General features: G+C 57.5%; 1 protein-coding gene across 2 annotated transcripts in view; it reads left to right on the top strand.

Moving 5' to 3' along the window:
• The window catches only part of NEURL1B (neuralized E3 ubiquitin protein ligase 1B), a 29454-nt gene extending 16198 nt beyond the window's left edge, over nt 1-13256 (top strand). For both annotated transcript variants that reach the window (XM_081309693.1, XM_081309694.1), the window contains exons 3-5: nt 7973-8686; nt 10654-10776; nt 11076-13256. In XM_081309693.1, coding sequence (XP_081165819.1) covers nt 7973-8686; nt 10654-10776; nt 11076-11320 — 1082 coding nt within the window. In that variant the 3' untranslated portion in view covers nt 11321-13256. The remainder of the gene's footprint in view (nt 1-7972; nt 8687-10653; nt 10777-11075) is intronic.
• The last annotated feature ends 248 nt before the right edge of the window (nt 13257-13504 follow it).

The following is a 13504-nucleotide window of genomic DNA, read 5'->3' as shown; positions in this document are numbered from 1 at the left end:
CTCTGGAACCTGGCAGCCTTGATCTCTGGGAGGTGCCAGAGAGCAGGTATGGGGGGTCTGGACTCAGCCCTCTGTTTCACTTCCCTGTGACGCAGTGCAGAGACACATCTAAAGGCGGCTGGGTTTGGAAGATTTGTTCTTGAGCCCAGAAGTCCCCACCTGCCCTGAGTGAGCCCCTTCCTCCCCAGGGGCAGCCGCTGTTTCTGTCACCATGGATTAGTCTTGCCTGTTACTGAATTCCCTGTAAGTGGAACCCACAGTCTGGGGGGCGCTTATCTCAGCCTAGTATTTTTAAGATCCATCCTGCGGTTGCTGTGTGTATCCGTAGTTTGTTCCTTTTCATGGCTGCAAAGAACCCATAGTGCAGAATACGCTGCTTGCATATCTGAATGCTGGGGCTGTGTCCGGTTGTCCAGCATGTACCTTAAGGGAAAACCTCCTTGCCCGCCATCCCCACCCTTGGGCACAGAGGGAAGACCCATGCACCCAGCCTCAGACCCCCTGTTTCCCCCAAAAGGAAGAGGGCCACAGAACTTCAGAGTGGTTCAGAGCAGGCAGGGCCTGGGGAGTCTCGGAGGCCTCTGTTCTAGTCCTGGCTCCCCCCTGGGAGCTTTGTGACCTTGGCCAAGTGACTCTGTACCTTAGTTTTTTTCTTCTAACATGGGTTCATGACGATACTGCCTTGGGGATTGTTGGCAGGATTACATGAGATGACACATGAAGGGGTATAGCCCTACATCTAGCATCTGGGAAGCCCTCAAAAAATAACAGCTAAGGGAAAAAAAGAAAAGAAAGAAAAAAATCCGGGCCCAGTGGCCACGCCTGTAGTCCAGCAGCTGGGGAGGCTGAGGCAAGAGGATTGCAATTTCAAAGCCAGCCTTAGCAATTTAGCAAGACCCTAAGCAACTTACCGAGGCCCTGGCTCTAGAAAAAAATACAAAAAGGCCTGGGAATGTGGCTCAGTGGTTAAGTGCCCTTGAGTTCAATCCCTGATTCCAAAAAGAAAAGAATTAACAGCTAAGTAAGAATCGCTACCTGGTCGTGCAAATGGCCCAGAGCACAGGTCTAGATTCCAGGCTCTGCAGATCAGATTGTGAATAGCCACCCCTTCCCCTTACCTGTCATTTCCCCCATATTCCCACTTTCCATGGAAGCTTTTGGTATTTCAACTCAGAGAGTGAAGGTCTCTGAAACCTTCTAGACCCCACGTCTAGAGTCGGAGCTCCTCATTCCTGCAGAGCAGGGAGGCAGTCCTGCTGTACCCACCTCCTTATCCACAGCCCAAGTTTCCAGGTAGCACCGGGAACTCACAGCCCTTGTATGGCTTAGCATCTCCAAAACAAACTGGATGCAGCCTTTGAGGACTTAATGAGACTGAATACACCTGGGAAGTGCATGGACTGTCCCCAAAGCCTGGGGATGTAGCTCAGTGGAAAAGTGCATGCCGAGCATGCTCAAGGCCCGGGTGCAGCCCGGCACCTCCACCCCCACTGTAAACCTGCGTAGAACCCTACAGTGTCCTGTGTCCCTTGGAAGAAAGAGAGGGGCAGAGTCCACATGTGTGTAGCGTGGCATGCATGGGCCTCGGTTTCCTTATCTGCAGGTTGTCCCTGAGCTGCCCTAATTAATGGGAAAAACCTGGCACAGGTGCTGCAGGACAATGATCCCAAAAATAAGTAATAAGGGGAGTTGAAATCAGAAGGAATTCTGTCTCTGGGTCAGGGGATCATGGGTGACTTTCACTTCCTTACATTTAACAGATACCTTTAAAAAAAGGGGGGGTCATAATGCTTTTACAATCAGAAAGGGCAATAAAATTATTTTCCTCTCCAAAGATTATAAAAGATGATTTAGGGAAAGCTTCTGGCATGTGATTGAGGCTCATAAATGTTGTTTCCTTCCCAGGGGAAAAGCAGGTCACCATTGGTCACACCTGGGTGAAGGCATGAGGCCCGCCCTTCTCATTACAGTGATTTGTAATCAGGGGAAGTTATAATAAAAATCAGAAGTGCTGGGTGCAGTGGCGCACACCTGTGATCCCAGTGGCTTGGGAGGCTGAGGCAGGAGGATCACGAGTTCAAAGCCAGCCTCAGCTAAGCAACTTGGTGAGACCCTGTCTATAAATATAATACAAAATAGGGCTGGGGACGTGGCTGAGTTATCCAGTGCCCCTGAGTTCAATCCACGGTACCCTCCCTCACCAAAATAATTAACAAATGAGAAGAAAGCTAGGCGGGCACCAAGTCCCCCCTGCTGGCAGGTGCCATCAGGCACCAGATGGAGAACCTCAGAAATCGCCCACTTCCTGGGGGAACTTGGCTTCCCAGGGTGGTGTCTGGGCATCAGATGGGCCCACACAGGGCAGGCAGTGTCCAGAGTACCATGGGCTCCTGTGCGTCACAAGGAGCCAGGAGTGGTGTGTTCCTTTAGAGGGTCTCCCTGTGAAAGCCCTGGATGCTCCCCACCCCCTCTCAGCCCCTGCTGGATAAAGCCTGAAAACCAAGACCCAAAAATGGCATCTGGGTATAGTTGTCAAATTTAGCAAATAAAAATACGGAACACCCAGTTAAATTTGAATTTAAGATAAACAATGAAAAATTTTTAGTACAAGTATGTCCCGTGCAGTTCTTGGAACATGCTCGAGGCCGGGGGGGGGGGGTGTTTATCTGAAATTCCAGCATTCCGGGCACCACCTGGCATCCCTTCTCTGGGAACCCTTCTCATGGAGTCGGGGTGCACTTAAATTGCCCCAGAATTGAACCAAATCAAGTCTCAGAAATCCTGTGATCCCTGCTTGGGAAAGCTGCTGCCCTGCCCAGTGTCCTCCCCCCCCCCCCCCAGCCCAGTGTCCTCCTGCCCAGATCCAGCTGTGGCAGCTGCATTTGGGGCCCAGCCCTGGGCACCCTGTCGAGGTGAAAGCCCCAGGGTTCTGAAGAAGAAACTGAGCAGGGCCACCGTAGGAGCCAGGGGTGCCTGTGTTCAGTGATCTCAGCCTGCACTGCACCTCGGGACCCCTGGGGAGCTCTGAGTACCCTTTCCTAGGCTGCACCCAGACCAAGTAAGTCAGAACTCCGGGGAGGCTCCCTGGCATCTGGATCTCCTGAGGCCCCTCAGGGTCCCCGAGGTACAGCCAGGATTATGACCCCCAAGGAGCCCCTTGCCCGGGCGCCCTCCCCTCAGCACTACTGAGTTCCTCGGACTCCTCGTCCAGGACACGGCATGGCCATCGCACCCTGCAAGCTGGCGATCCCATTGCCCAGACGTGGGACTCCTTCTATCTCCCCCATTACACAGTCACGTGGCCATCTTCCTGTGGCTTCTGTGGCCCCTGCGCCAGGCACTTCCCATCAATTAGCTCATCTCGGAACGACTTGCAGAGAAGGAACTGAGGCTCATGTTTGCTAGTCTGTGTCCCGGCAGACTCCTCCCAAAGGGCACAGGGTTGGCTGAACAGCAAGGGTAGGACCTCACCTCAGCCTTCCTATCACCGTCGGCACAGGTGACCTATGCCCACTTCTTGGGGGCTCCTGAGCCTCCTGGGCCTCTGGTTTCCTCCCACACCTGCGTGCAGTCTCGCCCTGCCTGTCCTCCGTGCATAGAGAGCCCCAGGATTCTAGCCTAGGGCCACTGTCTTGCTTTTCCTTTCTTCGGTTGTCTAACACACATGCACACGGAAACAACATGCTCATAGACCTGAGGCAGCTGGCATGAGGCAGGGGTGTGTCTCCTCACCTGCCCTCTCTCCAGGCCACCTGAACTGTCGGCAGGCCTTGAGAGCCACTGAAGCCCTCAGTTCCACGTTAGTCTGTTTTTCGTTGCCACACCCAAACACCTGAGGCTGGGTGCTTTGTAATGAAAAGAGGCTTATTTGTCTCATAGTTTGGGAGACTGAAATCCAAGATTGGGTGGCCTCCTTGATTTGGTCTGACGAGGGCCTCGTGGCAGGTGACATCCACAATGATGGGAGCCTGTGCAGAAAAGATCACCTGATGAGACAGGAAGCCAGAGGTCCTCGGGGGACAGGCTGGCTCTTTATAACAACACACTCTCTCAGGAACTGAATCCCTCTGCAAGATCAAGGGCAGCGGCCTCCGTGATCTCCCACTAATCCCCACCCTCAGAAGTCCCACCGCCTCTTAATACTGCCACTTAGAGACCGAGTATCCAACACAGGAATCCTTGGGGGGCAAACCATGTGCAGCCTATGGCCACTTCCAAGTGCACACCCCAACCAGAGCTGCAGCCCACCCTCCACCTGCCCTGCCCTTCCCAGCAGCCCTGAGGGAGCTCTGGACCCCACACCTGCCCTGTCACCAGCCAGTGGCACTGCCCACTTGATGGGCCAGTCCCAGCACCTCATGCCCACTCTGCCAGCCATTCTCACCTTTCTGCACCAGGGCGTGACCTGAATGAGAGGCCGGGAAGGCACGGCCAGGTCCCCTGGTCTGCAGCTCGGCCTCCCTCTCCATCTTCACAGAGGGGGATTCTCTGGGGACGTGAATTCTGCGGTCCTTCCAGCCCAGACACAGTTGACTAAGAGAGGAGGGAGGGGAGGAAGAGGAGCCGGCTCATCCCAGGCCCTGGGTCAGGCCCCAGAGGACGCCCAGCGGAGCTCGGCGGGGCCTGTTCCAGCCCCCTGGCCTCCTGGCTCCTGGCCTGGGCACGGCGGCCCTGTGTGGTGCTCATGGGTGCCCATGAGAGGATGGGCCGCCTGTGAGACCCTCTGAGGGGCCACCCCAAGGAGGCTGGTTGGCCTGAGGCTGAGCCAAGGCTCTGGGCAGCTCTATGCTGAGGGGAGCCAGCCACGAGGTAGTGCGGGGCCTGGCTTTGGAGTCCCGAAGCCTGGAGTGGCGTCCCATTTCTGTCACCCCTTGGCTGTGAGACCTTGAGTAACTCTCCACCTTTCAGAGCCTCGGTGTCCCTCTCTGTGAAGTGGAGGTGAGGACGGCGAGGGGGTCATCCGAGTGTGTGGTTGCATGTCTTAAGAGCTGGAGAAAATGTGTGTGTGTGTGTGTGTGTGTGTCCACCTGCTCCAGAGGGCCTTGAGGGGGCCTCAGGTTGCAGGCCGAATAGCCGCTGGACATCCCCGGGGCTGGCGGGTTCTCCATAATGAACCTTCAAAAGGCAGATCTGACGTGCCAGCCCTCGGCCAGCACTGTGTGTCTTGGGCCACCTCAACAGGGACAGTGCCCATGGGCACAGGGCTGTGTGTGTGGACATGAAATGATGGATTCAGCCTTCTCCAAGGGCCACAGTGTACCAGGACCCACCTTGGCACTGTCACATAGGTGGTGACCCAGCCTCACAAACACCAGGCTCCCGGGGCCTCAGGCTCTGCCTGTGCTGTTCCTGGTGTGCTTGGCCACTCTTGACCACCTCCACAGTGGGCTCCAGGTGGCCGCCCTTCCTGCTGTCAGAGAGGCCCCCTCCCAGGCCCCACTCCTGAGCTAGTCCCCCGTGCACAGCCTCAGAGAACCCAGCCCTGTCGCTCCCTGGCTGTGGCCTTGAATGACCCACTGCACCTCTCAAGAGTTGTTCCCCTTTGAAGTGTGCCCAACTTACAGAGCCACATGGGATGGTGGCTTTTGGTGACACTTCGTCAGTTTTCTGCAAGACAGCCTCACTGGAGGTTGCCTTTCCCGCTGCATGGGCCCTCCATGGACACAGGAGCCCATCTGCTGGCTCACCTCTGTCCACCCAGTGGCCAGCAGCACCTGGCATGTGGCCAGTGCTTCGGTATTTGTTGAACCAGTGGAGGAAGGACGGTCAGAACTCCCGTGTCCTGAGCACCCGGCACCATGCCCTGTGTTAAGGAGAGTGGTCCCATCACATTGGGGTCGGGGAGGTGACCACTGCTACTCCATTATAGCTAAGTAAGTTGAGGGGGAGTGACAGGAAGGACCACGGCAGGACTCAAACCCAAGTCTGCCCGAGACATGGGCCGTGCTGAGGGAGGCTGCTCTGGAGCCCGGGCTCCTGTCGGGGTCACAGGGGCAAGAAGGGGTGTGGAGGGGGAGCAGAGGCAGAGAGGTAGCAAGACCAGGGCCCAGGCGGAGCAGAGGACAATGTGAGGGGACGGGAGTTCCTGGGAGAGGGCCCTAAGAGGCTCCCAGAAACAGCCCCTCTCTAAAATGGCTTTTCAAAAAGGGTGCTTGTTTTAATCTTTAGTACTTTTTTTTTTTCCTGATTAGAAAATCAATATCTATCTGAGAAAACCAGAAAAGCCTAAAGAAGGAAATTTCCACGCAGAGAGGCAACCCGGGTTGGGTTTCCTTCCTGTACCGACTTCCCCTCTGCACCCTCCACAGAATCCAATCCAACCCTGCGTTCAGTCTTGACCCCTTTGGTCACTTTGTGTTACATCACAGGCGTTTTCCTACTTTGTTAATTGAAAACTTTAACAAAATAATAATGTTAATTGAAAACTTTAACAAAATATTGGTGTTTTCTGATAAAAATCTGCCTTAGACATGTTTATTGTAGGAAAAAAATGGTTAAGATAGAAAAATCTAAAGAAAGCTCCTCCGTAATCTCACCATTGCCACTGACCTCCTCTTACCCTTCTTCCCTGAACTTGGCTTCCTGTGCACATTCGTTAAAATGACACGACAGACACAGACGTACTTCAAGAGAACTAGACGGACTTCCTCCCCCAGGATTCTGGCACCCTCTAAGTCAGGGGGCACAGTGAGCCCAGGCAGGAGCCCACAGTGGGGAAAGGGCCACCTGGGGCCCTAGGGCAGCAGGGATCACACCAGCCCACTGCCACCATGCCAGCCAGGCCTGGTTAGCCACCTCCTGATTTTCTGAAAGAAGCTGTGGACCCCCGTTAAGTGGAAGGCGTGTGGGGCAACCATCAGACCCCCCCCCCAGGGCCTGGGGTGTCCGGAGCTTGTCAGACCATGTTCATTGTTGAGGTTTTGTTGTATGTTGGAAAACTGAAGAGGAAGAAGTTCTTTTTCCATGATGCAAACTGCAGAATGGGATCATTGAACAAAATCTCTGCTGGAGGGGTGGGTGTCAAAAGTATTAGAAAACACCTTTTATGTATCATGGTTAGCAATGTCACGAAAAGGTCTTCAAAATTTATTCAGTGTCATTTCTTTCCCAGATGGTGATGTCATTCTGTGGGACAGGCAGTGTCTTCTACAGACCTCACTCAGTAAACTATTGTTACAGAAGCTTCTCCCCAGGCAGCGGCAGCCCCGACAACTGGTAGACAGGCTGGCAGAGACCCTAGCCCAGGGACACCCATTCTATTAGGGAGTCAGAAAATACAGATGCATTGAGCCAACTGTAGAGACCTGTATTACCTAGATGGTAATATTTTTATTTTGCTTTTTCACTTAACATAACGTGTCCAGAACATTTTTTCACATCATTAAAAATTTATTCGAAAATATTTGTTTAAAACCCTTTTATGGAAGGAGTCCATCTCTTGGGAAGACCTTACTCATTCCAGTTTGGGAGACTGGCCCAGCGCCTTCGCTCAGGCAGCACCGATGGCAGAGCCTAGTCCTGGAGCCAGGCGCGGGAGAGGGGGGCCGCTGCCCTCCTGGGCTGCCCAACCCTTTGCCTCAGAAGGGCTGTGAGGACTCAAGGGGGCTCAGACTAGCACCTGTCGCGTGTCGCATGCTAGGGTTGCAAATAAGGGGGCTGCTCTGTTCATTGGGACTGTGTTCTGGTGGAGGCAGTCAATGGGGGACTTTGAGAGTCCTCTGAACGCCCAGATGTATGGAAAGCTCTGGGGGGAGAGGGGAGATGCGAAGGAAGGACAGGAAAGGGAGGGAGAGAAAGAAAGAGGAGAGGGGGACATGAGGAGAGGTGACAGAGAAAAGAGGAAGGAGAGATGGGAGGGAGGGAAGGGGCAGGGCGGGGTGAGGGCGGGATGCCCTGCAGAGGTGGCAGCTCCTCCCTCACCCGGGCTGCAGGACAGGCGCGGGATCCTCACCACCCTCCTGTGTCCCCGCAGAGAGCGCCTTCGCAGACACGCTGACTCCGGCGCGCCTGGGCCAAGCCCGCTTCAGCGCCTGCCTGCCGCCCAGCAGCCACGACGCAGCCAACTTCGACAACAACGAGCTGGAGAACAGCCAGGTGGTGGCCAAGCTGGGCCACCTGGCGCTGGGCCGCGCCCCGGGCCCGCCCGCCGACGCCGTGGCCGCCATCCCCTGCGGGCCCCGCGACCGCCCGCGGCCCGCGTCGTCGCCGGCGCTGCTGGAGACCGACCTGCGCTTCCACGCGACGCGCGGGCCCGACGTGAGCCTCTCGGCCGACCGCAAGGTGGCCTGCGCGCCGCGGCCCGACGGCGGCCGCACGCTGGTCTTCTCGGAGCGCCCGCTGCGGCCGGGCGAGAGCCTGCTGGTGGAGGTGGGCCGGCCAGGGCTGGCGGCGCCCGGCGCGCTGGCCTTCGGCATCACCTCATGCGACCCGGGCGCGCTGCGGCCCGCCGAGCTGCCCGCCGACCCCGACGCGCTGCTGGACCGCAAGGAGTACTGGGTGGTGGCGCGCGCCGGGCCCGTGCCCAGCGGCGGCGACGCGCTCAGCTTCACGCTGCGGCCAGGGGGCGACGTGCTGCTGGGTATCAACGGGCGACCGCGCGGCCGCCTGCTGTGCGTGGACACTACGCAGCCGCTCTGGGCCTTCTTCGCCGTGCGCGGAGGCGCTGCCGGCCAGCTGCGCCTGCTCGGTGAGTGCCCACGCGGCGTCCCTGCGCACTGCTGCCCTGGACCGCGTCCTGAACCAGCCAGCTGGACAGGTGATGGCCCTGCGCTGAGAAGGCTGTATGCAGTCAGTAAATGGCCAGCACGGTTTTTATTGAGGCTGTCGACTTACTATTTGGGGATCTTTTAAAAACATGAAGGATTCTTTTTTTGTTTGTTTTTGGTTTTTTTGGAACCAGGGATTGAACTCAGGGGCACTCGCCCACTGAGCCACATCCCCAACCCTATTTTGTATTTTATTTAGAGATAGGGTCTCACTGAGTTGCTTAGCTCCTCACTTTTGCTGAGGCTGGCTTTGAACTCAAGATCCTCCTGCCTCAGCTTTCTGAGTTGCTGGGATGACAGGCATGTGCCACCGCGCCTGGCTTATATGCAGCATATTAAGTGTAGGGGGAAAAGTCATTTCAATGACATGGAAAAGGGAACAAGAACGACACTGTCCACAGAGAGTGGGTGGAGGCTTGATCAATCTTGTTTCTAGGTGGGTCTTGCCTTGCTCATGCAGTGCCTAGACGTGAAGAACCATCAAGCTGGGGCAGGCCCCTGGCTGCAGAAGGACACCGGCAGAACACAGGAGGCACACCACACCTGGGAGGGGCTCCCAGACACGGGGGCAGCTACCCACATTAGTGTGCTGCAGCAGGGGGCACCTGCCGGCTTGGCAGAGTGAGGTGGTGGTCAGGGCAGGCTGCCCAGAGAGCAGAGCTCCACTCTCAGGTCCAAGCTTGGCAGAAGCCGTGGACAGCTCCCGATTCTCCCAGTGACCCTGTGAAATTGGTATCACAGTCCCCATCTACAGACCAGAGAGTTGGAGTCCAGGGAAGTTAAATGACGGGCCCAGAGTCACATAGCTGATCAGCCATGAAGATGGTGGGCCAATTTCCAATTCTCCTGAGCCTCCTTTCCTTCTGTGTGGGGAGCTGTGCCTGTGGCAGGGTTGCCATGCAGCGGGAGGCAGTGCCAGCAGGGGTCCACACAGACCCTTAGCTCTTACAGTAGTAATGCTGGCATTGGGATGAGGGTGGGGGTAGGCTGCTTGTTGGGGTGATTATTAGGTCTTTTGTTTATTTTCTGAGGAGCATCAGACATCGTCCCAACCTGAGATGTGTTGCCCAAGTTCCTGCTTAGACTTGCAAAAGCTGAGCCTTGAACCCTCACCCATTCCAGGACCTCCCAAGCAATCAGCAGGAGCCCTGAGTGGTCAGGCAGAGAGAATAGAAGGGAAGGGACTCCCAGCAGCCAGGGACTTGTCCCTGATCCCTATCTTAGTGCAACTCTAGCACTGCATTATCTAAACTCCCCTCTTCAAGAGAGGGAAGGGGTAGCTCTCTGCATCCTAAGAAATGGCCTATTATCTAAATCAGCAGCAGGTATGGGAGGAAAACTCTTCCATGTTGACCACACTAGCAGTCAGGGATCTTGTAACTGAAGTGACAAACCCCATTACAAGTATCCTAAGCAAAAGGGAAATTTGTGGGCACACATAGCTCAGAAGTCAGGGAGTATGTTAGGTGGATTCAGGAACAGCTGGATCTAGGTGTTGAACCGATGTCATCAGAATCCCCTCCTAGTGTCAGGTCCTTGCCTCAGGGTGGGCCCTACAGTGCCCACTTACCTCTCCATGGGACGAGCTCTTCTTTCCTATCAGGTGGGCTCCAGAGCCTGCCTTGATTTCCAAGTCCTTCCCTGAAGCACCACTTGGATCAAGGGCAGAAGCTCCTTTTGCCCTGACCTGGATGTGTGCCAGGGTGTCAGTGCCCAGAGGACACCCAGGGCTGTTTCTGAAACTGAAGGCAGGAAGCCAGGTGCCCTCACACCTGTGGCCCCTGGACTGCAGCAGGGCCCTGGGAGTAGTCCTCATCCTGTGAGACAGGGCAGAGGAGAAGTGTCTGGTGTGTCCTGTGGCCCCTCATGCAGTCTCTTTGGGTCTCAGGTACCCTGCAGTCCAGCCCTGCCACCATGACGCCCTCAGGGTCCTTCAGCGGCTCCCAGGATGACAGTGATTCAGACGTGACCTTCAGTGTCAACCAGTCATCCTCATCAGAGTCGTCCCTGGGTAAGGATGTGCAGACCCCAGCAGGGCTGGGCGGGGGGCCGCCTGGCTCCCTGGGCCTCCCCCACCCACTCTCACCCTGGCTGTGCTTCTCGGGGAGGGTCAGGCTGCACAGATGCAGCACCCGCGGGTGCTGCCGGCTGCACCTACTCTTGAGGCTTGGGGGGTGGAAGGGGAGGAAAGGTGCCCAACCCCCCTGCCCACCAAGGTGGGTTTCCAGGGGCTCCCGAGGCTCTGCGGCTTGCCTGGCAGAGCCGGCCTAAGAGCCACATGGGTGACCAGTCCTCTTCTCCCCTTGGCAGTGACCGCCCCCAGCTCCCCACTGAGTCCCCCGGTGTCCCCAGGGCTCTCCCTGCCCGAGCTGGCAGGCAGCAGGAACGGCGAGTGCACCGTGTGCTTCGATGGCGAGGTGGACACGGTCATCTACACGTGCGGACACATGTGCCTGTGCCATGGCTGTGGCCTGCGGCTCAAGAGGCAGCCCCGGGCCTGCTGCCCCATCTGCCGGAGGCCCATCAAAGACGTCATCAAGATCTACAGGCCGTAGTGGCCAGCGAGCCCTGGCCAGAGCAGTCACCATCCTGCAGCCCCACTGGGCTGGGCAGCCACCTGGGCCACCGAGGAGTCTGAGGGCAGGAGCCCTCCCTCACCTGCACTCCCCAGTGGTGGGCAGGATGCGGAGTCCTGGGGTCCGAGCCCAGCTTCTAGCTCAGAAGGTCTTTGCCCCCAAAGGCCGTCCAAGAGCAAGCTCAAGAACTGCCTGGCAGGTCCCCAGTCCCCTGGACCTTTCAGCTGGGACACGCGCCCTCTGACTGTGCAGTGCTTCTTTCTGGGGGTGGATGGCCGGCTGTGCGAGGGGGAGGGAGGGAGGGATGGGAGCAGGCGGTGTCCTGGGCAGGGCCGGCTGGGGTGCTTATTTAACGCTAAGGGATGTGCAATCTGGAGCTCAGATTTTAGCAAGGCTGACACCTTCCGCTCTCTGGGGATGTGACGCAGCCACCTTTGAATGTAAGAGGCCTGAACAGAGAACTGCAAGGACGGGCTGAGGAGAGAGCCGTTTGCCTGGGAGGCAAAAATAACTCATTGTTTACAGCAGAAGCCGAAGCAGCTCCTCCGCTGGTGGGTGGCGTTCCCGGGGCTCCTCTTGGAGGCACATCTGGGGGGTTGCGGCAGGGTGCTCGGGCTGTGGCATCCTCTCACGCTGGCACCTGACTCCCTGGCAAGATGTTTCGACCTTTCGAGGGCCCTCCCTTCTCCAGGGAGACAGGGCGGCTCTGTGTGGGAGGGGAGGGGAGAGGAGGACCTCTGAGGTGGGCCACTCACTTGGCCTTGGAAATGTCACCCTCCATATTCCCTGGGCTGACGTTTACGGGGCCGTGGGCATTCCCAGGGGGCAGGAGGAACCAGGGCTTTGTGGCTGGTGCTTGTCTCGATTTCCAGCTGATCTCCTGCTGGTTGCCAGGTGTCGAGGGCCGTGTCCATTAATAACGGAGACATCAGCTGGAATCCCAGGCTCTGGGACCCCCCACCCTCAGGCCAGCCTGCTGGCGGTTCCTGGGGCCCTGGCCCTGCCCACCCCTCTCCCAGGCCCAGCTCTGCAGACACCCAGACCTCACTGGGGCCCAGGGCTGGCTCAGGTCACCCCTGTTTTCTTGTACCTGGGCCACTCTGCTCGGGCCCTGTTTCTGTGTCCCTAACTGGACGTGCAGCGCCGGACACTCTAGGGAAGCCCGCACAGGTTCTAGAAAGCTGAGACCCTTGCAACGAGCAGTGTGTGTCTTCCTCTCAACTCCTGATCTGTTCTGGACGTGCCAAGAGAGGGGAGGAGAGAACGTGCAGGGAGCTTGTGAGCTCACGAAGCCGCAGTTCCCGGGAGCCGGACGGGCCAGCACAGGAAGTCAGGTTCCCCAAGACCAGTCCATGGCCTGGGTCCTCAAGGTCTGGGTCAACTGCTGCCTCCGGGTGGGCGTGGCCGTGGGTTTCTGACCTGATCCCGCCCCCCTCCCCTCCAGGCCTCGGGCGCTGGCTCTGCCTGGTGAGTCTGGGAAGCGCCCACATCTGGATTCTGCAGCAGCATCTCTGACAGTTCTGGAAGCCCAGGGGAGCCCCGGTAAGAGTTTGAGGATCCAGGCAGCCCTGGGGCCCGGCCCATGGCGTGGCAGGCACCTTGCGCTTCCCCTGTGCTGGAAGTGGGCCGAGCCTTGCGCCGGCCCTGTGGTCTCGTCACCAGGGACAGTGCTCTGCAGGCATCGTCCCCCTGACCAGATTTGAGACTCAGTCACATACCCCAGTGGTCTGAGAAGCTGGGGGACCAGCCCTTGCCCTTCCCTGCTGCCCAGCTGGGGTCACATACACCTGCCACCAGGAACCCAGTGACAGGGAGCCTGGGCCCCAGGATGGGCCAGGTGTTCTCCTGGTGACCTGTTACCTGGGAGGAAGTGAGAGTGGCCTGCTGAACCTGCTCTGCAGCCACTATAAATAGCCTCGGTGCTCTGGGAGGCAGACGCTTCCGGCTGTGCGCTAGAGGGCTGGCTCTGGTGCTTCCAAGGGACACATGTGGCCCCGCCAGGGTGTCTTGGGAAGCGGGCGGGAGGAAGAAGAACCACTTTTCTTTATTCACACCCACTATGTGCCTTGGCACTGGGCCAGAGAGGCACCTGCACGTGGTCACCCTGGGAAACATGAGCCCTGTGGTGTCACATCTGAGCCCCTGGTGGGCGCGCCACTAAGA

Source organism: Spermophilus citellus, assembly GCF_964194105.1.
Source record: "Spermophilus citellus genome assembly, chromosome: 1".
In the NCBI taxonomy this organism is placed as follows: Eukaryota; Metazoa; Chordata; class Mammalia; order Rodentia; family Sciuridae; genus Spermophilus; species Spermophilus citellus.
This window is presented reverse-complemented; position numbering and strand designations above follow the sequence as displayed.